The following is a 25,250-nucleotide window of genomic DNA, read 5'->3' as shown; positions in this document are numbered from 1 at the left end:
AATCAGAATTCTACTGAAGTTCTATTGGAATGGCTAAAACATTAACATTTTGAATAAGGATCGGCAGGAGGAAAGGCAGGTTTGATTCATGTTGAAAAAAAAAATTATACTTTCACTTTGATTCAAGCATACTCACTGGTTCAAATGGTAGGACCATTCCATCAGTGATTCCATACTTCTCTCTCAATGCCTAAAGAAAGAAACGTGCTTTTATTCTTTCAAAAATCAGGATACACTGGTGTCATCATTTTGTATGCCTGAGGCGCAAACCAAGTCAGATTGGTGAAGGCATCCACACAGCACAACAGCTAACCCTGCAGACTACATAAAGCACGGCAAGTACCTGATCAAAAATCTGACTGCTGGAGTAGTTCACAGGCTACATGGGTTACACCAAACCTCCTTCCTTAAAAGGTGTAAGCAAACCACTTGGATTTTTACAGCAGCTGACAGTTTCCTGCTCGTTCAATTTTGCTGGTCTCAGCTTTTTTTTCCCCCACAGCTCATTTTTAAATTAGAAATGAACATAAATTCTTAAACCATTACAATGGAATTCAAATTCACGACCGCTAGATTATTACATCAGCCTCAGGATTATAGCTACACTGCTACTTAACTGTTGGGGAAGGGAAAATAATCCAACAGGATTCCTTGTACCGATTGATATGTAGCAACTAACTCTTGCTAGAAATTTGAGGGCCAATGAGCGTGACATCAATTTCAGCCCTGAATTCTCATCTCTTCCTCTCCTCCCAAAGATTGCAGTGCAATAAAGCACCAGGAACCAACATTTGAGGCCAACCATGTGAACACAATTGTTAGAAGTTAAAGGCACAGACAATTTTCTGAAAATGCAGATTCCATCTTGTGACTCACTTCCAGGATCTCAAGTAGAGTACTCAAATTTAATTGTAGACTGTAGTTAGTTTTACCTCTAGTTAAATAACTTTCAAGCACCCTTCCCTGCACAACACAAACTCTCAGCATCTAAATGCAGTTAGAAACAGTTTTTAGTTGCAAAATGATTCAAAGGACATCCATAGAATGTTCACTGGAATTTCTATGGACTTTTTGAAAGTTCTTAACATAAATAATTGCCACTGGCTGAAGAAACAGAGATTATACAGCTCCTTTGGATTGTGTTCCAGAAAGGAGTCAGCATAGGAGAGCAGGTAAATAGCAATAAACAAGATTAAAAATAGAATCTGTACCTTCTTTTTCTTCAGGTCCCGCAGAGCTGCAATATCATCTGGAGCATCAGATGGAACACTGGTGACTATGCCAGTGCCTATTGAAAGGATTTTAATAGAAACAGTTTCAACAGAAAAATCAATTCTTGCTTAAACCTACAATTTAGGTTGTATTTTTGTTTACAGAAACTTACAGAACCAATTTTTTTTCTAAACCAACTATAGGCACAAAGTATGAAATACCTTTGTCTTCTTTAATGGTCAGCATCGGTAGAGCATAAATAATATTGTAGGATGTTAAGGGAGCACTCAGTGATACACCAAGGATGTCCTAGTGAGAAAATTAAAAATGATTTTAAAAATCTCAAGAACCAGAAGATGCAATTAACAGACCCCCTTCTTTTGCTATTTTTTTGCCCAAATCACAATGTGCTCAGAATGTAATATGAGAACTTCTAGGTGACACATAATCCAGACACCCACACAATCATTGATATTTAAGAAGAATTTACCTCTCCAATAAGTTTCATCACCAGAGGCACTTCTCCATTTTCTCTAGTAAAGCCCTGGAAGGACATGTTCCTTGCTGCTCGCTGAGTACAGATGAAAATGTCCCTGTTCACTGTTTCAAATGCGATATAATTCATGTCAGGGCGAACCCAGCAGTTAGTTTGTCCAAACATGGTCTCTGGTCTCAGTGTAGCTGCCACCAAAAATACATTTCGGCCCTTTAGGTCACTGGATGAAAGAAAACAAGACTGACTGTGATGGGCCATAACTCTTTTGCCAGGTATAAAGCTACTCTTATGTTATTTTACCACTCGAGATATCAGGTGAACCATGATCTTCAACTACGATCTTTGAAAATATACACAGATACTCAAGTACTTTCTGCTGGGGTTCACAAAAGCGCGAGTAGGTATTTATCCCAGACTGCGATAACATCATGCCTTGAACAGCAACACTCAGTCCAAAAGAGAATCACAGGAATATTCCTGTGTTTTTCTTCAAGTGTCCAGAGAATGTAAATGGAAAGTGGTACAATGCCATCGAAGTTCAAATGTTAGACTCCAATGAAACTGTTTGGGAACTTTATAAATGGGGAATTGCAGGCCAGTATGAACCACAATTTATTTCACTTCATCATGAAGGTTGTGATGATAAATGAATCACTCCCACCTCCGAACAGATACTGCATAAACTTGTGTTACTTTTGGCGTCTTTCATGAACATTCAATATCTCAAAAGTCGTTTACAGCCAATGAATTACGTTTGAGGTGTAGACACTATTGTAATAGTGCTGAATTTGCCCAGTCTGGAGGCCTGGATAAATGATATGGCTGGGTTCATAAAGTTGGAGAGGATTAAGTTCGCCTTGAGAGGGTCTGCGCAGGGGTTCTACAGGCGGTGGCAACCGTTCCTAGACTATCTCGCGGAGCGTTAGAGGAAGGTCGGTCAGCAGCAGCAGCAACCTGGGGGGGGGGGGGGGGGGGGGGGGGGGGGGGGGGGGGGGCTGCCTGGGAGGGTGGATGAGCAAGAGATAACATGAAGGGTTGGGGAAACTAGCACGTACGGGTGAGGGCCAGTGTACAAAGCTGTGTAAATATATCATTTTGCCATATATATATCTTGCTCTGCGCGATTTCTCGTTTTTTTTGTTACGGGGGGGGGGGTTATTGTTTGTAAGGGAGAAAAATTGTGTTAAAAATCTTTAATAAATATATATATTTTTTAAAAATAGTGCTGAATCTGGGTGCATTTGAGTGCTATAGTGAGAGTTTGGTGACTGAGGGAGTTAGGTGAGGAGGGAGTAAGGTCCCCCTTTCATTTCATTTCCTATTTACAGAGAGTGCAGCTGACTGGTAGCAGAGTCGGAGGGCGGAGTTCCAGTTGGTCCACAGGGCAGCTACATTCTGTAAGGTAAGAGTTGTTTGTTTTGGGGTTTTCTAATTTCGTTTTTTAAATTAAATTTTGTGTGTTTGTTTTTGGGTTTTTTGGGTTTTTTTTGAGGGGGCAGCAAGCTATCATTCTTTCATTTCGCAGAATCACCAATTTTTGAGGGTTCACTTGGGAGAGTAGCAACAGTATAAGGGCCTAACGGGTGTTTAATCTTTCTTTTTCTGCCCCCCCTTTAAATCTCTTTGTGAATTCAGATCAGAGGGGATGGAGGCTCGGGCTGTTGCATGCTCCTCCTCCTGTAGGAAGTGGGTAGTGAGGGATACCACTGGTGCCCCCGCTGATTATACCTGTGGGGAGTGCAACCAACTCCAGCTCCTCCGAGACCGCGTTAGGGAACTGGAGCTGAGGCTGGATGAACTTCGGATCATCCGAGGCAGAGGGGGTGATAGAGAGAAGTTACAGGGAAGTAACCACAACCAAGATAGAGGACAAGAGTAGCTGGGTTACAGTCAGGGGAAGGAAAACGAACGGGCAGACAGTGCAGGGATCCCACGTGGCCGTTCCCCTTCAAAACACATATACTGTTTTGGATGCTATTGGGGGGGATGACCTACCGGGGGAAGGCCCTAGCGGCCAGGTCTCTGGCACTGAGTCTGGCTCTGTGGCTCAGAAGGGAAGGGGGGAGAATAGGAAAGCAATAGTGATAGGAGACTCAATGGTTAGGGGAATGGATAGGAGAGTCTGTGGTCGCGAGCGAGACTCCCGGAAGGTATGGTGCCTCCTGGATGCCAGGGCCAAGGATATCTCGGATCGAGTCTACAGGATTCTTAAGGGGGAGGGGGAGCAACCAGAAGTTGCGGTGCACATAGGCACCAACGACATAGCTAAGAAAAGGGATGAGGATCTAAAAAGTGATTTTAGGGAGTTAGGTTGGAAGCTAAAGAGCAGGACAAGCAGAGTAGTGATCTCAGGATTGCTACCGGTGCCACGTGCAAGTGAGGCAAGGAACAGAGAGTGAGTGCAGCTGAATACATGACTACAGGGCTGGTGCAGGATGGAAGGCTTCAGATACATGGATCATTGGGATATCTTCTGGGGAAGGTGGGACCTGTACATGAAGGACGGATTGCACCTAAACTGGAGGGGCACCAATATTCTGGGTGGGAAATTTGCTAGAGCTCTTCGGGAGGGTTTAAGCTAGTTTGGCAGGGGGATGGGAACCAGAGCTATGGACCAGAGGATTGGGTAGCTCTGATCCTCAATCAGAAATAGTATGCAAGTCTGTGAGGAAGGATAGACAATTGATGGGGCAAAGTTGCACTCAGTGGAATGGGTTAATGGTCTGTTTCAATGCAAAGAGTGTCAGGAATAAGGGAGATGAACTTAGAGCATGGATCAGTACTTGGAACTACGATGTTGTGGCCATTACGGAGACATGGATTTCACAGGGGTAGGAATGGTTGTTGGATGTTCTGGGGTTTAGATGTTTTCAGAAGAATAGGGAGGGAGGTAAAAGAGGAGGGTGAGTAGCACTGTTAATTAGGGAGTGCACCCCAGCTGCAGAAAAGGAGGGAGTTGAGGAGGGTTTGTCTACTGAGTCAGTATGGGTGGAAGTTAGAAACAAGAAAGGAGCAGTCACTTTATTGGGAGTTTTCTATAGACCCCCCAATAGCAGCAGCGAGATAGAGTAACAGATTGGGCGGCAGATCTTGGAAAAGTGCAGAAGTAACAGAGTTGTTGTCATGGGTGACTTCAACTTCCCTAATATTGACTGGAACCTCCTTAGTGCAAGTGGTTTGGATGGAACAGATTTTGTCAGGTGTGTACAGGAAGGATTCCTGACTCAATATGTAGATAGGTCGACTAGGGGAAGAGGCCATATTGGACTTAGTGCTCGGCAACGAACCAGGCCAGGTGTCAGATGTCTCGGTGGGAGAGCATTTCGGTGACAGTGACCACAACTCCTTGACCTTTACCATAGTCATGGAGAGGGATAGGAACACACAGTATGGGAAGGTATTTAATTGGGGGACGGGAAATTATACTGCTATTAGACAGGAGCTGAGGAGCATAAAGTGGGAACAATTGTTCTTGGGGAAATGCACAACAGTAATGTGGGGGTTGTTTAAGGAGCACTTGTTGCGAGGGCTGAATTGTTTTGTCCCACTGAGACGAGGAAGGAATGGCAAGGTGAAGGAGTCTTGGATGACAAAAGAAGTGGAGCTTCTAGTCAAGAGGAAGAAGGAAGCTTACGTAAGGTTGAGGAAGCAAGGATCTGGCTCGGCTCTAGAGGATTACAAGGTAGCCAGGAAGGAACTCAAAAATGGACTGAGAGCTAGAAGGGGGCATGAAATAGCCCTGGCGGGAATGATTAGGGAAAACCCCAAGGTGTTCTACTACACTTATGTGAGAAATAAGACGATGATCAGAGTGAGAGTAGGGTCGATCAGGGATAGTGGAGGGAACTTGTGCCTAGAGTCTGAGGAGATGGGGCAGGCCCTAAATGAATACTTTGCTTCAGTATTCACGAGAGAGAGGGACCTTGTTGCTCATGAGAACAGTGTGAGCCAGGTTAATAGACTCAAACAGGTTGATATTAAGGAGGAGGATGTGCTGGAAATTTTGAAAAGCATCAGGATAGATAAGTCCCCTGGGCCTGATGGGATATACCCAAGGTTACTACGGGAAGCGAGGGAGGAGATTGCTGCACCGTTGGCGATGATCTTTGCGTCCTCACTCTCCACTGGAGTAGTACCGGATGTTATTCCCCTGTTGAAGAAAGGGAATAGGGAAATCCATGGGAATTACAGACCCATCAGTCTTACGTCTGTAGTGAGCAAAATATTGGAAAGGATTCTGAGATAAGATTTATGATTATTTAGAAAAACATAGTTTGATTAAAGATAGTCAGCATGGCTTTGTGAGGGGCAGGTCATGCCTCACAAGCCTCATTGAATTCTTTGAGGATGTGATGAGACACATTGATGAAGGTCGGGCAGCGGACGTGGTGTACATGGATTTCAGTAAGGCATTTGATAAGGTTCCCCATGGTAGGCTCATTCAGAAAGTTAGGGGGCATGGGATACAGGGAAATTTGGTCCACGTACATAGATCCATCAAAATTGCCACCCAGGTTGATAGGGCTGTTAAGAAGGCGTATGGTGTGTTGGCTTTCATTAACAGGGGGATTGAGTTTAAGAGCAGTGAGGTTTTGCTACAGCTTCATAAAACTCTAGTTAGACAACACTTGGAATATTGTGTCCAGTTCTAGTCGCCTCATTATAGGAAGGATGTGGATGCTTTGGAGAGGGGACAGGGGAGATTTATCAGGATGCTGCCTGGACTGGAGGGCATGTCTTGTGAAGAAAGGTTGAGGGAGCTAGGGCTGTTCTCACTGGAGCGAAGAAGGCAGAGAGGTGACTTGATAGAGGTGTACAAGGTGATGAGAGGCATGGATAGAGTGGATAGCCAGAGGCTTTTCCCCAGGGTGGAAATAGCTGTCACGAGGGGAAATAATTTTAAGGTGATTGGAGGAAGGTATAGAGATGTCAGAGGTAGGTTCTTTACACAGAGTGGTGGGTGTGTGGTTATGCACTGCCAGCAGAGGTGGTGAAGTCAGAGTCATTAGGAACATTTAAGCGACTTACAGCAGTAAATTGAAGGAGTGTAGGTTAGGTTGATCTTAGATTAGGATAAATGGTCGGCACAACATCGTGGGCTGAAGGGCCTGTACTGTGCTGTCCTGTTCTATGTTCTCTGTTCTATTGCAGGAAATACAAAGTGAACTTCCACAATCAGCAATAAGGTATCAACTAAAGGTTTAATATTGGCCAGGACACCAGGAATAACTCCCTTGATCATCTCTGAAATATTGCCATGGGATCTTTTACTTCCATCAGCGTCAGAAGATGGAGCTTGGTTTAACATTTCATCGAAATGCACTGTATTGGAATGTCAATCTTGATTTATGTGTTCAATTCCGGGCATCGGACTTGAACCCAAAACTCTGTGGCTCAAAGGCAAGAGTGCTACCAACTGAATCACAGCTGCAAAGCAATGTCTAGTGTTCGCCTAAACCTATGTGACAGGTCCTTTACTTAAAGAGCAGGGATCAACATGTAGAAAGCTCATCAACAACATTAAACAAAAATACAATTTCACCATCAGGTATTCCCTATGACCTTTGTTGGTTGAAAAGAAAATGAGCTATGGACATGATTATCTTCAAATATGGGTGACTTCCTGAGGTGATGGATTCCAATTTTAACTTCCTTGCTAGCTTTCTTCAAACAAATTTGAGGTATTCTGTGAATGGCGCATTATTTTTCATTACAATTTCAATTAAGTCCAGTAGTAGCAGTTTGATTCCCAAGATGAGGATTTGAATTCTCTGAAAGACTAAGGAAAATTATTACTGGCGGATTAACAAGACTCTACCTTAGGTTAGCTGGATAAGGCTCAAGGATCTTCATTTTGATTAATGTATATTCTTGAGGGCCCACACCCTATAACAAAACCACACAAAATATGAGGTACATGTCACAATTCAAAGGATGTAATTTGTTGGGTTTAATAGAACAGGGGACAAGTCACACTATGGAAATCACATCAGGGAAGGAAGAGGCACACCAGTTTGACAAATACAAATTCTAATGGCATCTATAATCCAAATTTAGCAAGTTTCCCAAGGAGATTGCAAGATGACTCATAATAGAACATATCTGAAACATTTAATGAAGAATGAAGAGTTTCAGTCAGATTTCTGATAAGTAGGTCAATATATTTTAACAAAATAAAAGCTCTGAAAGAGTCACACAGGCTCAAAATGTTAACTCTACAAGAGCTTTTCTCTTCAGATACTGCTGAACCGGAGTTTTCCCAGCATATTCTGTTTTACTCTGACATCGTGATCACCAGCTTTCTATAATACAAGTAATTTCTAGCTACAGAGAACATAGTGTGGTTTTGATTTCAAATGCTATTTGGAAATAGCTAAACAGCTATTTCCAAAAGCCATTTCTTTTTTTTTTTTTAATTTAGAGTACCGAATTATTTTATTTTATTTTTCCCAATTGAGGGGCAATTTAGCGTGGCCAACCACCCAGCCTGCGCATCTTTGGGTTGTGGGGGTGAAACCCACACAGACACGGAGAGAATGTGAAAACTCCACACGGACAGTGACCGAGGGCCAGGATTCAAACCCGGGTCCTCAGTGCCTCAGTCCCAGTGCTAACCACTGCGCCACGTGCCGCCAACCCCAAAAGGCATTTCTTGACAATTCACTGGGTGGAAGAGACACAGGCTGGGTGGTGCATTTGAATCATACTGTGAGCAACATCTGTATGCAAGTTGACCACAAAGACAGACTGGAATTAAGGTGTGCAATATAGGGTCAAGGGGTAGTGAGCGATTCACTGCAGTTGGACAAATTTGTAGCCAACAACTGGCTGACGTGTGAGGCATTTGCCCAACTTAAGAGTCATTCTGAAGCTATCATGGTTTGTGACAGGCCAGAAATTCTGTAGTGAGTGAGCAGCCAAGTATAGGGACCTTGCATCAAGCTTCAATTTTTTTAATAGTCTGAGCACAGACTTTGTTGTTTTCTATATTCCAAAGAACTAAAGTATACAATTACGACTGGCCATTGATCTGTTCCTGTTCAACAAGTCTCTCGAACAGATTATAGTCTAAAGCACAGTGTGATTAAAATCTTCTTCCTTTCCAAAGCCAAGGAAAGGACACAGTGGCACATGAAATGAAACTGAAATAGTGGCAAGGGCTACTGCAATCCTATGTTCAATAAAGTTATTTAGATATTGTGCAAATAAAAGTACAGCCTGGAGGCTCCTTCACAGGAGCAATCTATGACACTGAACCAAACAACAATATCTTAAATAAAAATGCCAAAAATTTGATGTTTCTTTGCAGACTCTTCTGCACAGATGCAATATTCCAAACATACAAACAAGGAGCAGAAGTAGGCCATTCAGCCCCTCGAGCCTGCTCCGCCATTTAATAAGATCATGTCTGCTGTGACACTAACTTCAAACCTGCATCCTGCCTATTCCCCATAGCCTATAACCCTCCAGTTACCAAGAATCTATCCACCTATACTTTAAAACTAGTCAAAGATTCTTTTCCCAACACCTTTTCAGGAAAAGAGTTCCAAAGGCTCACTTGCATCCCTAATCATTTTCAACCAACTTGTTCCAAGGTAAAATGGGAAATTCTAGCTGTCTGGGCTGGGAACTGCTCCCAAATGTTCCTGAATTTGATCTTTTGTTCCTCCTGATATTAATATTTCCAAGTACAGCTATTAACATTCTTACCTCTCCACTCTGTCGATCATGGTCCATGCAGGGTTGTCCATCTTTTGGAGAATAAATAGTGTACCTGAAAAAGGAAGAGCTGAGATGTAAAAATCACTCTTTCCATTCACACCGTCACTAATTTGAAGGGGAGAATTATATAATTATCTGCTTTCCGAATGTTTCTCACCAACAAATATAATACACCATTTCCAAAGGAAGGAAAATAAGAGACATGATTGGGTATACTAAAATCTCTTAAGAATTATATGGCAATTCTAATGAACATAGATAATTTCCAAGATACTTGAGAGATTTACCAGGATGTTGCCTGGTATGGAGGGAAAATCTTATGAGGAAAGGCTGATGAACTTGAGGTTGTTTTTGTTGGAGAGAAGGTTAAGAGGAGACTTAATAGAGGCATACAAAATGATCACGGGGTTAGATAGGGTGGACAGTGAGAGCCTTCTCCCGCGGATGGAAATGGCTAGCACGAGGGGACATAGCTTTAAACTGAGGGGTAATAGATATAGGACAGAGGTCAGAGGTAGGTTCTTTACGCAAAGGGTAGTGAGGCCGTGGAATGCCCTACCTGCAACAGTAGTGAACTCGCCAACATTGAGGGCATTAAAAAGTTTATTGGATAAACATATGGATGATAATGGCATAGTGTAGGTTAGATGGCTTTTGTTTCGGTGCAACATCGTGGGCCGAAGGGCCTGTACTGCGCTGTATCGTTCTATGTTCTATGTAGGAGTATTCAATACATCCAGATTTTACTTTAGGCCTGCTTCATCTTTACCTGAAACCCCCGACAGACCTGTTGCTTCATGTCTTTCTGCTTTGTTAATAAAATCAAAATCATCTCTTTCTGGTCTTGCGAGAAACTGTGCCTCTGGCTTAAACTCCTTCAGCTTTCCAGCTGCTACCTCAGGCAGTCAGGCGACGCAAAACATTTTTCTGATGTGCAGTCTACAAGATCAGCTTCCTCCCCTATTTTCTCCATTACCAAGAGTGTTATTGTCTGTATCTTCAGCACTATCCATCTCTAACCCACCTGAATCTTAGTCCTGGCCTTTAACCACTTGAGAGGCTCTTGGATAACCTTCTTGCCTCAATCTTCCAAAAGCTTCAACTCATTCAAAATAATGCAGCTCACATCTCCAAGACACCAGAAGTCCCAGAATATTATATCTCCTGACCTCTCGAAGTTCCTCCTGCTCCTCATATCAAAGCAAATTGACTTTAATTCTGAATCTCACTTTTAACTCCCTTCACGGTCTTGATCTCACTTTCAACTCCCTTTGTGGTCTTGTCCAATCTTATCATAGCAATTCACAACCCCCCACAAACATTGTTCTTGAAGATCAGGCTTTTCCTTGTGACCCCTCTCCCCCACTCCCCCCCAGGCTGCTGCTTAGTAGGTATGCACCCACCTCCAGAATTCTGCCAAGTTCCTTTTCCCATGCCAAATCAAACTTTCCTCGCGTTTGAGGAAACCTTTAACTCACCACACTGAACACTCACCTATCCATCAATACCTTCAAGTTTTTATGCCCTGTTTAATATCCCCACTATCTAATTTTCCATATGGTAAAGCACATTGAGGTATTCTCCTCCACGAGGAGCTCTACAGAAATGCAAGTTCTTAGTGCCTTGTTATATAGTAGTTAATGATGAAATTTGATGTTTTTCCCATTCAAATTTTTGCTCGCTGACAATTACAAAATTGGAGTATCCCTTCATCCATAGGTTGGGCGAAAGAATTCTATGCATGCATATTGCAGATTTGTTCGCTGTAAACTATTCCATAGTTAGAACATAGAACATACAGTGCAGAAGGAGGCCATTCGGGCCTCCTAACAGTGGTCAGGACCGGGGGCACAAAACACACCACGAAATAGAAAGTGCATGTCAGAAAGGCAAGGTCAGTGATCATGGGGGACTTCAATATGCAGTCGGACTGGGTAAATAATGCTGCCAGTGGACCCAAGGAAAGGGAATTCATTGAATGTTTACAGGAGGGCTTTTTGGAACAGCTTGTGATGGAGCCCACGAGGGAACAGGCCATTCTGGACTTAGTGTTATGCAATGAGCCAGACTTGATTAAAGATCTTAAAGTAAGGGAACACTTAGGAGGCAGTGATCATAATATGGTAGAATTCAATCTCCAATTTGAAAGAAAGAAGGTAGAATCAGATGTAAAGGTGTTACAGTTAAATAAAGGTAACTACAGGGGCATGAGGGAGGAACTGACGAAAATCGACTGGGAGCAGAGCCTAATGGGAAAGACAGTAGAACAGCAATGGCAGGAGTTTCTGGGAGTAATTGAGGACACAGTACAGAGGTTCATCCCAAAGAAAAGAAAGGTTATCAGAGGGGGGATTAGGCAGCCGTGGCTGACAAAGGAAGTTAGGGAATGCATCAAAGCAAAAGAGAAAGTCTATAATCTGGCAAAGAGTAGTGGGAAGTCAGAAGATTGGGAAGGCTACAAAAACAAACAGAGGATAACAAAGAGAGAAATAAGGAAAGAGAGGATCAATTATGAAGGTAGGCTAGCCAGTAACATTAGGAATGATAGTAAAAGTTTCTTTAAATATATTAAAAACAAACGGGAGGCAAAAGTAGACATGGGCCGCTCCAAAATGACGCTGGTAATCTAGTGATGGGAGACAAGGAAATAGCTGAGGAACTAAATAAGTACTTTGCGTCAGTCTTCACAGTAGAAGACATGAGTAATATCCCAACAATTCAGGAGAGTCAGGGGGCAGAGTTGAATATGGTAGCCATCACAAAGGAAAAAGTGCTAGAGAAACTAAGAGGTCTAAAAATTGATAAATCTCCGGGCCCCGATGGGCTACATCCTAGAGTTCTAAAGGAGATAGCTGAAGAAATAGTGGAGGCGTTAGTTATGATCTTTCAAAAGTCACTGGAGTCAGGGAAAGTCCCAGAGGATTGGAAAATCGCTGTTGTAACCCCCCTGTTCAAGAAGGGAACAAGGAAAAAGATGGAAAATTATAGGCCAATTAGCCCAACCTCGGTTGTTGGCAAGATTCTAGAATCCATTGTTAAGGATGAGATTTCTAAATTCTTGGAAGTGCAGAGTCGGATTAGGACAAGTCAGCATGGATTTAGTAAGGGGAGGTTGTGCCTGACAAACCTGTTCGAGATCTTTGAAGAGATAACAAATAGGTTAGACCAAGGAGAGCCAATGGATGTTATCTATCTTGACTTCCAAAAGGCCTTTGATAAGGTGCCTCATGGGAGACTGCTGAGTAAAATAAGGGCCCATGGTATTCGAGGCAAGGTACTAACATGGATTGACGATTGGCTGTCAGGCAGAAGGCAGAGAGTTGGGATAAAAGGTTCTTTTTTGGAATGGCAACCGGTGACGAGTGGTGTCCCGCAGGGTTCAGTGTTTGGGCCACAGCTGTTCTCTTTATATATTAACGATCTAGATGACAGGACTGGGGGCATTCTGGCTATGTTTGCCGATGATACAAAGATAGGTGGAGCGGCAGGTAGTATGGAGGAGGTGGGGAGGCTGCAGAAAGATTTAGACAGTTTAGGAGAGTGGTCCAAGAAATGGCAGATGAAATTCAACGTGGGCAAGTGCGAGGTCTTGCACTTTGGAAAAAAGAATAGAGGCATGGACTATTTTCTAAACGGTGACAAAATTCATAATGCTGAAGTGCAAAGGGACTTGGGAGTCCTAGTCCAGGATTCTCTAAAGGTAAACTTGCAGGTTGAGTCCGTAATTAAGAAAGCAAATGCAATGTTGTCATTCATCTCAAGAGGCTTGGAATATAAAAGCAGGGATGTACTTCTGAAGCTTTATAAAGCATTAGCTCGGCCCCATTTAGAATACTGTGAGCAATTTTGGGCCCCACACCTCAGGAAGGACATACTGGCACTGGAGCGGGTCCAGCGGAGATTCACACGGATGATCCCAGGAATGGTAGGCCTAACATACGATGAACGTCTGAGGATCCTGGGATTATATTCATTGGAGTTTAGGAGGTTGAGGGGAGATCTAATAGAAACTTACAAGATAATGAATGGCTTAGATAGGGTGGATGTAGGGAAGTTGTTTCCATTAGCAGGGGAGACTAGGACCCGGGGGCACAGCCTTAGAATAAAAGGGAGTCACTTTAGAACAGAGATGAGGAGAAATTTCTTCAGCCAGAGTGGTGGGTCTGTGGAATTCATTGCCACAGAGGGCGGCGGTGGAGGCCGGGACGTTGAGTGTCTTTAAGACAGAAGTTGATAAATTCTTGATTTCTCGAGGAATTAAGGGCTATGGAGAGAGAGCGGGTAAATGGAGTTGAAATCAGCCATGATTGAATGGTGGAGTGGACTCGATGGGCCTTACTTCCGCTCCTATGTCTTATGGCCCATCGAGTCTGCACCGACCCACTTAAGCCCTCACTTCCACCCTATCCCCATAATCCAATAACCCCTCCTAAGCTTTTTGGTCACTAAGCGCAATTTATCATGGCCAATCCACCTAACCTGCACGTCTTTGGACTGTGGAGGAAACCAGAGCACCCGGAGGAAATCCACGCAGACACGGGGAGAACGTGCAGACTTCGCACAGTGTCCCAGCGGGGAATCGAAACTTGGACCCTGGTGCTGTGAAGCCACAGTGCTATCCACTTGTGCTATCGTGCTGACCTGTTCTCCCCTTCTGTTGCGGAGGTGGGGGGGAAAAGAGGTAGAACGGAAATCAGGAATGCACTATGTGGGTATCGCAGGAACAGGCTTAGTTGATAACTACAGTACCTTTATACAATGCTAAGAATAGACAAGTAAACATGTGTAAGATGCCACTTGGAATTGGGGCCACTGACTATAGTTTAATAAGCGTAGATATAAACAGATTATAATTGGGGTACCTTCACAGGCTTAATGACCCTCTCCTTTAAAATTTTAAGAAATCACTCAAATTAGTTCAAAAGGGCACATTCTATTTGGATTAGCAGCAACCTCAAAAATCCGTACCTTTTTCCAAACTTGACTTTCTTCCTTTCTTTTAAAATCAGATATTGCCATTTCACAAACGAATCATAAAACGGGTTTACATCTGTGGTGATGAAGGAGCGTCGCCAGTCAATCTGTAACAATTTAAATAATCTAAGATTAAATTCCATGATGAATTTAAACAACCCAAGACTATCAAATGTTTGTGAGACCATCATATTTTCTGTTATTATTCAGTGAATATTTTCTATCTCAACTCCAGCTGGAAACTCCTCCTCTGACCCCCCATCCTTGCCTAAGGATCTTAATTAAAGCTTTAAATGGCATGCTTATTGACTCATCATCCTTCCAGAATTAAGATTTTGCCTTCACTACCATCAGTATGCCCCATTCAGATCAGGATCAAGTTAATAGCAGAGGAAAGCTGCTTCTACAATTTCGAACTATGGTGTTCAACTTCTTTTTAAAAAAATAAATTTAGAGTACCCAATTCATTTTTTCCAATTACGGGGCAATTTAGTGTGGCCAATCCACCTACTTTGCACATCTTTGGGTTGTGGGGGCGAGACCCATGCAACACGGGGAGAATGTTCAAACTCCACACAGACAGTGACCCAGACCCGGAATCGAACCTGGGGCCTCGGCGCCGTGAGGCAGCAATACTAACCACTGTGCTGCTCCAATGTTGGTCAACTTCGACCAGAGAACAAAATTCTTTATTGTATTCGCAAAACTTTATCCACTTTCCTGATTAGCCATTCTCGAGAGCGATAATGCCAATTTAATGCTGAAATATGAGAATCTCCATGTCGGGAAGCCATACCCACTAGAAAGCGGGCTTATATTATCTAAACTGATTTGACCAACATTCTTTACAACTGGCAGTAACATTCCACTCTATTATGAGCTACTTTGGAACTCAGATTAAAATCTGACAATATATGAATCATTCAAACCCCAATCTTACATCTGGGCTTTATTGGCTTAAAGGGGTTGATGTTTAAAGACATGGGAGAGAAATAAAAATTCACAAGTTTTGTCCTTGACTTGAGACTTGAAACAGACCTTTAACCCCATTCTCTTCAGATCCTGGACAGCCATCACTGGAAAGTAATCAAGCCAGTGTTCAGCTTCTGCAAACTTCACAATCTCTTCATTAGAAAGACCCAAAGATCTCATGATGTTCCACTGGAACTTGGCCCCACCAGTCTTGGCAGCAGCTTTACTCTGGAGATTAGGTGCAAGCAGAATAAAATAAGCAACGAAAATCAACCAAAAGGCTGTTCAGAAGTAAATCTTCAAACATAATTCAGAATGTAAACTCTGACAAATATTTCTCCTCTGTGTCCAAAGGAGGTCGTAACATTCCGGCCCATCAAATTCAATGATATAATAATTCTTAGTTCTTCCATAAATTGGCACGAGAAGAATGGGGTAAAAATAACTTTGGCAGATGGGAAATGACAAATCAGTTGCCTGTTAATACACCTCACCGAAGTTTCCTTCCCAGTGTAAAATAGGTGGTCTATTCACTACTGTCTGTTTACACTCCGATTCCACAGGTGTGTTGAAAACATCCAGCTTTACCTCACTACTACCTCAGAACGACTTCAATGCTTCTGTGTTACCAAACTACTTGTTGACATCCAGCCGTGCAGAGGCAAAGTTTCCTCCAATTCTATGTTGCAAAGTCTGAAGCAATTGCTTTGGTCCCGGTCACAAGTTGTACTCCTTAGCCACCCATTCCACCCTTCTACAACAGGCTGAACCAGACAGTTTGCAACCTCTACATCCTATTGACCCAGAGCTAAAATTACAACCTCAAATTCTGTCACCAACACGGTCTACTTTCACTTCTGTAATGTCACCCATCTCCGCCAATAATTCAACTCATCTACAATTGAAACCCTCATCCACATACGTATTATCTCTACACTCAAGCGTGCCAAAGCTGCATGGGCTGGCATCTCATTTTTCACCCTCCATAACTTAACCTTATCCAAAGTCTGCTGCTTATATTCTAACTCACACCACCATTCATCTGGTATCCCTGTGCTTGCTGAGCTACATTGCTTCCACGTCAGCAATACCTCTAAATTAACACTCTAAATCTTGTGCTTAAATTCCTTCATGGTCTCATCCCTCCTGATCTCTGTAATCTTCTTCAGCTCCATGTTCATCTTTGGCCTCTTGGGTATCCTCCACCTCTTTTGCCCCATTATTGCTATCCGTGCCTTCATCTGTCCATGACTTACGCTCTGAAATTCCTTCCTTAAACCCCTCTGCCTGTGGGTGTGCACCTCCTGTAAGACTGGAGATTGCAAATGATATATACAAGATCACATTATTCAGTATTCTCAGAAAGGGGTCTTATTGTTAAAGTTCTTGTACCAGGCTATAATTGAACAAAAATACTGGGCAGTTAAGGTACTCTCCAAATTGTAGGAGACATCAACTCAACTTACGGAGTACCTTTTGACAATAAAACCTCGAAGATTGTTTAGTGCAGACCAGAAATTTAACATCACAGGGTAGATCCCATGCACCTTATACACCACTTTAAAATCGTTAACAGGCTTCTTAATAACCACTTTGTGTCCTCCTAACCATCCATATCCTTAGCTGAATTCCAGAAGCAAATGTCAAACCTCTCTCAATGTTCTCAAATTAAAGGTACAGTCCCAGATGACCATAGGCTGCTTTCCTCATTGAGGGAGAGAGTTGACTGGTGGTGATATAACGTGAGAATCACCACACCTCAGGGGAGGGGCAAGGTTGAGAGCGCCTTCATGAACCTCAGCTTGTACGGGAATTGAACTCGCACTGCCGGCCCTGGTCTGCATCACAAACCAGCTGTTAGCCAAGTGAGCTCAACCAACTAAAAATAAATTCCAACTCAGTTTTGTGCAGGCGGTACATGCCTTTGAGAAAAACTCAGAATTATAGCTGAGATCAGGAATTCATTATACTAATGCACACTGTACAACTCACAATTTAAATAAAGAATAAAAGGAGATTTTCATGTCTGAACATATTGGACATTTTTATGAACACAAATAAAATGTCAACATTAAACATTTGTAGTAAAGGTCAATCACTGATAAACACTGCATACTTTTTTGCCCTTTGCCTTGTCCTTAATAATAGTTTCCTCTTCCTGAACTTTTGCTGGTTTCTCTTCCTCTTCCTCCTCCTCCTCCGGGAATTGAGGTGGGTTGCCGTACAACTCCAGCTCCCGCTTCAATTTGTCGGCACAAGCCTGACAGTGAAAGAAAGCCGCTCATGAAAAGACTTTTCAAGTGATAACACCCAAAACTGTTAATGTTAGCAAAGTGAAATACAATCAGAAAGTGTTGGAAATGTACAGATAAATCAGTTTCTGATAAAGGACTGTAGATGCAATACCATCATGCTACTTATTTCAGCATTTTATTTTCTTCATCTTGGGGATCCAAGGTAATGCTTGCCATTCATGTTTGCTTCTGTTTTAAAAGTTGCAATATTCTTTCTGAAGTAATCGATCGTTCCTGCAATGCAGGGTATCATAGCAACAGCTACGCAATTGCTCGCATTTCCCAGATAGTTAGCTCCTAAATCAAATATTCCATCTGGTATGAGGATGAACCGAGCAGGGGCCACCTTTTACCAGCCAACTCAGTTAAGATCACTGGGAAATTCTGATCTGTACGATTCAGCACCCCAACAAACAACTTGTTTGCCAACTGCACCATTTAGGGAGCTCAAAACAAGGACTGGTTTCCAGCTTTAAAATATGGTTGGGATTTTCTGACCCCTCCCTACGGCGAGTTTTTCCACTGAGGATGTGGCAAGCCATTGGCCGCTGGCAGGATCTTCAGGCCCCGCCAAAGCCTATAGGCTTTTATATGACTTGCCCACCCCACTGCTGGGGAAGCCACCGCAAAAGGTTGACTTTGGCTGGACCAGAAGTCCAGGAATTGGCGGGAAGAGATGTAAAATACTGCCCTATGTTTTTTTGGGTACGAAGCTTTACAATTTGATGAGTCCCAGGTTCAATCCATGGTCAATGTTCAAATAGCTTACTCAATCCAAGCTAAGGAAATGGTGTCAGCACTTCAAGCTAGTGACTGAGGAAAATAAAAACAAACAAGGATCACCATTTCTGATAGCAATCCAGTGCCATCGGCAGGAAGCTGCATGCGTTTGTGAATAATAAGTGATGAATACAGAGCTGGACCCAGCTATGGTACCATCCATGGTCAAATAGCTCAATGCTGAGCGTTTGCACGTGTATATGAAGAAGTGCGAATTGGATTGGATAGCTGCTGTCATCTACGGATGTCTACCTGGGGCTGCACAAGTATTTGTTTTATATAATGGACTGTGTGAAGAAAAATGTATGTTCAAAAATAAATTGAAACTCAAACTCCACCAATTTGTTCTCTTGGCTGAATAGAAAACTGAGTGTGATGTGATCCAGCTGACCCTCATTCATCTTTAGTCTGCAACTTCTGCGTATGGTGTTCATCATTGCAAACTCTCCAATAAAGTTTAATGTTTTTGGAAGAACAAGAAAAATTGAAAGTCAAGCTATAAAAGCTATTACCAACACTAAACAATCTAATCAAAAATAGAATGAAGAACATATAGCTAAATATAAATAAATAACCTTGATCGGCATGCCAGTGCAATGCAACCCAAAAGGAAACAGGCATCTTCTTCCCTTTAAACGTTGAAATCCTACAGAGAACTGGAAAAAGAGCAAAAGACAAAGCAAATTACAATGGATATCCTGATATGGAACTGAGAGGCTTCATTGTTGTTTAATAGTTAGTGTGATATGTGGAATGTTACATAATTCATTTTCAAATCTTTGTTACTGTTGATTGTTCAATAAACAAAATATATAGGGCAGCACGGTGGAGCAATGGATAGCACTGCTGTCTCACGGCACCGATGTCCCAGGTTCGATCTGGGTCACTGTCCGTGTGGAGTCTGCACATTCTCCCCGTGTTTGCGTGGGTTTTGCCCCCACGATACAAAGATGTGCAGGGTAGATGGATTGGTCATGCTAAATTACCCCTTAATTGGAAAATAATGAATTGGGTGCGCTAAAATTTTAAAAATAAATAAATAAACAAAATATTCTCTGGCAGAGAACTTGCTTTGAAATAGTTTAGGCGTCCCCCTCACTGAACTGCTTGTACATTGCTATTAGAATCATAGTAACCCTATAGTGCAGAAGTGGGCCATTGGGGTCGCTCGAGTCTGCACCGACCCTCTGGAAGAGCACCCTACTTGGCCCATTATCCTGTCCTATCTCCGTAACCCCATCTAAACTTTGGACATTAAGAGGCTATTTTAGCATGCCCAATCCACCGAACTTCCATATCTTTGAACTATGGGAGGAAACCGAAGCACCCGGAAGAAACACACGCAGATACGGGGAGAATGTACAAACTCCACATACTCACGCAAGGTCGGAATCAAATCCGGGTCCCTGGCATTAAGGCAGCAGTATTCTGAATTCCTCCCCAACTGTTCCTTCACTAAGTAACTTGGGACTCGGACCCAAAAACCCTTATTTGACAAGCAATTTCATTATTTCAACCTCGTAAAAGAAATAAAGCATATCCTGTGAAGGTGACAAGATGAAGATTTATTCAATTACAAATGTAAATACTGGAAGTCAAGCAGCTCCATGGGAATGCCTTAGTTCCGCCCAGCAGTCCCTGGTGCTTCAGCAAATGCTGCCAAGATACATAGAATCCCTACAGTGCAGAAGGAGCCCATTCGACCCATTGAATTTGCACCGATCCTTCAAAAGAGCACCTTACTGAAGTCCACTACCCCGCCTTATCCCCATAACCCCACCTAATCTGCACATTCTTGGATTGTGGGAGGAAACCGGAGCACCTGGAGGAAATCACAAAGACACGGGGAGAACGTGCAGACTCCACACAGTCACCCGAGGTGGGAATCGAACCTGGGTCCCTGGTGCTGAGAGGCAGCAGTGTTAACTACTGTGCCACACAAATTTCCACAATTCAATTTTTATGTGTCCATATATACACAAAGGTGTGCCTGCCCGCACAATCTTTTCCATGTTTTACAGGGGAATTGTTATTGTGAAGTATTTGTTAACACTTTCCTTGTTTAGGGAGGAACAGAGTTAATGCATTATTCCTGTATCAATAGCATCCACGCATGACTCAGTGGCGTGCTTTCCATTTACATCAATGCAACATTGGTTTGAAACAAAAACAAAGGTTTGTTAAACATCTCAACATCTGTTTAAATAGATATTCTATCAGGATACCAATTGAAAATGTAACATGAACCTATAATCGTACGCAATTCCTCCAAGTAACAGTTAGAGAGAGAAGTAAATCATACCTCACATTTAGACAAGGAGAAAGTGTGTCCAAGGTGAAGTCGCCCATTCATGTATGGATAGGGAAAGGTTACAAAGTATTTTGGCTTACTGTAAAATATAAAGAGCAAAGAATTAGGAAAATCAATCTACAATGGTGTCGCACTGGGAAGATAATGGTCCACAGAGGGTGTAATATCTGGAAAACAACATGCCTTAAATCTTACCATTTCAGATATTACATGACAGCAATGCTTCAAACGGTCCCAAAACCTTGTTCTGATTAATTCTGTGCAAGATAGTCCTCTCATCAATATTGTCACCTTAGAATTCAAACCAAAACTCCTGATATCGAGCTTGAATCCACAAATGGTACCAATTGAGCCTACCTAAGAGACCTGCAGTCACATTGGGAAACTATTCTTTGTGGCAGCAAGTAGAAGATTCAACAATAATCTGCTAACTAAAGTTTAGTTTGGGCCCCACTCAGCTCTAGACCTCATCACAGTCTTGATCCAAACATGAACAAACGAGCAGAATTTCAGAGGTGAGGTGAGGTGACAGTGACTGGGCTCAACAGTAAGTCAGTATTTCATAAAGTGTGGCATCAAGGAGCCCTAGTAAAATTGAAGTGATGCCAATTAGAGGAAAACTTGGCAATAGTGGGAGTCAAACCGAACACAAAAAATTATCATTGTGCTTGTTGGAGACCAATAACCTCAGACCAAGGATGGTATCAAGCAATTAACATCTTTAATTGCAGTCTAACCACCTCCCCTTGACCAGCAGTGGTATTACCATTACTGAATTCCTCCACCATCAACAGTGTGGGATGAAAGCAAAATACTGTGGATGCTGGAAATCTGAAATAAAAACAGAAAATGCAGGAAAATCTCAGCAGTTTTGGCAACGTCTGCGGAGTCGGAAACCAAGTTAACTCTGCTTCCCTCTCCACAGATGCTGCCAGACTTGTTGAGTTTTCCCAACATTTTCTGTTTCTATATCAACATTCTGGGATTCCCATTAACCAGAAACTTAACTGGACTACTTACATAAATACTGTGGCTACAAATGCACGTCAGGGCTAGGAATTTTGCAGTGAGTAACTCATCTCGACTCCCCAAAGCCTTTCCTTTGATTACACGGCACAAGTCAAACAACGAAAACCTGTTATTAAAAAGCAACTGTAATGTAATAAAACATCAATTTTTTAAACATAAATTTAGAATACCCAATTCATTTTTCTAATTAAGGGGCAATTTAGCGTGGCCAATCCACCTATCCTGCACATCTTTGGGTTGTGGGGGCGAAACCCATGCAAACACGGGGAGAATGTGCAAACTCCACACGGACAGTGACCCAGGGCCGGGATCGAACCTGGGACCTCGGCGTCGTGAGGCTAACCAATGCGTCACCTTGCTGCCGTAATAAAACATCCTGAATGTCACAAGCTACACAAGGCAATATTAGAGCATGGTTGCATTGTGAACCAACGACTGGATGCAATGCACCTTCCCAACTCACAACCTCTAGTAACTGTAGGAAAAAGAGCGGCAGGCACATGACAACACAAACACCTGGAAATTCTCTTTAAAGTCACGCATATCCTGGCTTGGAAATAGGTTACTGTTCTTTCAACATAACTGGATCAAAATCCTGGAACTCCCTATTTACCAACAGTGTGGGTACACCTGCACCGCGTGGACTGCAGCGGTTCAGTCCCACCTTCTCAAGGGCAAGAAAATACCTGTGATAACCTCATCCCATAAATGTTTAAAAACTATACTGACACATATCAAAGTGAATTATAAGTAGTGTACTTCCCTTCATTGGCACGACAGATAAATTCATGATTAGTGAAACTCTCAAAGTAATCCTTAATGTATCACAGTACATTCCTCTGTAACTTATTTTAGTTGTTTGAGCAGGTTCATGTCTGTCTAAATACAAGACAGAGGATAGTCATGCCACATGCTAAGCTTGAACCGGAGCTGTACTGAACAGAAAAATACGCTTGGGTGCCTTCAGTACTTTTAAGAGATCTATAAATCCACTGTGTAAACCTAGTGACTTAAAATGTTCTACTCATATATTTATATATAAATTTAAAGATTCCTATCGGGTAAAGCAGACAAACTCTTAAAAAGAGACAATGGATGCCAACAATTTGTTTCAATATTGTTCATTCCTGCTCTCTTGAGGGTGCTGACTTGTTAGGTGAACAGTTCCACACATACCAGTCATCTACAACATGCTGTCCTATTCACTTTTCTCAGCGTGAACTTAAACAATGACTAAGGACACCAAGTTGAGCTTAATTCTGTCTTCATTTGCTTCCTGCACAAATGCACTTTCAGTTGGGAAGACTGGACAGTGATCAGGACCAGGAAACCTGATTTTTCTTCCTTGGTTCAGTGGCATAAGGATCAATTAAAGCAACGGCACCATCACTTCAACTGAAATCCATTAACTCAACACAACTGAACTTGCGACCTTCAGGTCAGTATGATTTTGTCATGTAACAGATTTACAAATTCAATGGTATGTTGTTTTTGCTATTTGCCTAGAGTGGAACACCAAAGTCAACAGGCAGCACATTCCCAGACTGCGCCAATGCCAACCTTATACTGTCCTTGAGAAAGGATTGGTCTGCAACTCAGGTTTACTTGATTACTCATTCTTTTTTTGTTAGTTCTTCCTGGGAAAATATCTTCTATCGATCTAGCATCATTTGGCTATGTAACAAAATAAAATATGCTGGCTACAGTGCTTCTGCATTGTACAAAATGCAAGCGCTAGTATCCTCCTTGGGAGGTACTGCAGTGTCACACAATCTGGATGATTCCACAGAGCAGTGAATGTCATTTATAAGTACTTTTAGGGCAAGAATGTGACACACCTCTAATAGGTACTGTTGTGATTTTGTTTTTAATTAAGTCAGTTTTGCACAACCCAACTCAGCCAGCCTAATTTTCCTTTTCATTAGTGAGAGTCTCAAGAATGAGTAAGCTTTGTACATCTTTAACACATGCACAATGCTGGAACAAGAGGAATAGTTGAAGTTGCAACTGGTTGAGCCTGTTCACATTTTAAACTCCAGCTTTAAAAATCATGATCTCTCAGAGTGCCGAAACATGACAATCAATGACATTACCGTCATAGAATCCCACACTATTAATATTCTGGGATCACCAATACCTAGAAGCTCACCAGTCACGTAAATGCCATGGCTATTAGAAATGGTCAGATTTTGGATATTCCGGCTCACCCCGTACTTCCTGAAAGCCTCTCCACCGACCACAAAGCATAAGTCACAAGTGTGATGGAATACTTGTCTGGATGGGGGGGTTGTTACAACACTCAAGAAGTTCATCTTCACCCAAGAAAATAAATGTTTGTTCATCACTTCATGCATTAGCCTAAACCACCATATGTTGTTTGTACTATCATAGAACATAGAACAATACAGCGCAGTACAGGCCCTTCGGCCCACGATGTTGCACCGAAACAAAAGCCATCTAACCTACACTATACCATTATCATCCATATGTTTATCCAATAAACTTTTAAATGCCCTCAATGTTGGCGAGTTCACTACTGTAGCAGGTAGGGCATTCCACGGCCTCACTACTCTTTGCGTAAAGAACCTACCCCTGACCTCTGTCCGATATCTATTACCCCTCAGTTTAAGGCTATGTCCCCTCGTGCTAGCCATTTTCATCCGCGGGAGAAGGCTCTCACTGTCCACCCTATCTAACCCTCTGATCATTTTGTATGCCTCTATTAAGTCTCCTCTTAACCTTCTTCTCTCTAACGAAAACAACCTCAAGTCCATCAGCCTTTCCTCATAAGATTTTCCCTCCATACCAGGCAACATCCTGGTAAATCTCCTCTGCACCCGTTCCAAAGCCTCCACGTCCTTCCTATAATGCAGTGACCAGAACTGTACGCAATACTCCAAATGCGGCCGTACCAGAGTTCTGTACAGCTGCAACATGACCTCCTGACTCCGGAACTCAATCCCTCTACCAATAAAGGCCAACACTCCATAGGCCTTCTTCACCACCCTATCAACCTGGGTGGCAACTTTCAGGGATCTATGTACATGGACACCTAGATCCCTCTGCTCATCCACACTTTCAAGAACTTTTCCATTAGCCAAATATTCCACATTCCTGTTATTCCTTCCAAAGTGAATCACCTCACACTTCTCTACATTAAACTCCATTTGCCACCTCTCAGCCCAGCACTGCAGCTTATCTATATCCCTCTGTAACCTGCTACTTCCTTCCACACTATCGACAACACCACCGACTTTAGTATCGTCTGCAAATTTACTCACCCACCCTTCTGTGCCTTCCTCTAGGTCATTGATAAAAATGACAAACAGCAACGGCCCCAGAACAGATCCTTGTGGTACTCCACTTGTGACAGAACTCCATTCTGAACATTTCCCATCAACCACCACCCTCTGTCTTCTTTCAGCTAGCCAATTTCTGATCCACATCTCTAAATCACCCT

At 42.6% G+C, this 25,250-nt stretch overlaps 1 protein-coding gene across 1 annotated transcript in view; it reads right to left on the bottom strand.

Moving 5' to 3' along the window:
• The window catches only part of lars1b (leucyl-tRNA synthetase 1b), an 83,267-nt gene that overhangs the window by 50,850 nt on the left and 7,167 nt on the right, over window positions 1–25,250 (bottom strand). Inside the window, exons 3-13 of the mRNA XM_072512596.1 lie at window positions 20,753–20,840; window positions 19,026–19,106; window positions 17,493–17,636; window positions 15,443–15,604; window positions 14,399–14,511; window positions 9,419–9,482; window positions 7,527–7,594; window positions 1,703–1,928; window positions 1,434–1,521; window positions 1,212–1,288; window positions 137–190 (exon numbers count right to left, since the gene is read on the bottom strand). Coding sequence (XP_072368697.1) covers window positions 137–190; window positions 1,212–1,288; window positions 1,434–1,521; window positions 1,703–1,928; window positions 7,527–7,594; window positions 9,419–9,482; window positions 14,399–14,511; window positions 15,443–15,604; window positions 17,493–17,636; window positions 19,026–19,106; window positions 20,753–20,840 — 1,165 coding nt within the window. The remainder of the gene's footprint in view (window positions 1–136; window positions 191–1,211; window positions 1,289–1,433; window positions 1,522–1,702; window positions 1,929–7,526; window positions 7,595–9,418; window positions 9,483–14,398; window positions 14,512–15,442; window positions 15,605–17,492; window positions 17,637–19,025; window positions 19,107–20,752; window positions 20,841–25,250) is intronic.

This window comes from Scyliorhinus torazame, chromosome 7, assembly GCF_047496885.1.
Source record: "Scyliorhinus torazame isolate Kashiwa2021f chromosome 7, sScyTor2.1, whole genome shotgun sequence".
Lineage (NCBI taxonomy): Eukaryota > Metazoa > Chordata > Chondrichthyes > Carcharhiniformes > Scyliorhinidae > Scyliorhinus > Scyliorhinus torazame.
Note: the sequence above shows the minus strand (reverse complement) of the source record. Positions and strands in the feature narration are given on the sequence as shown.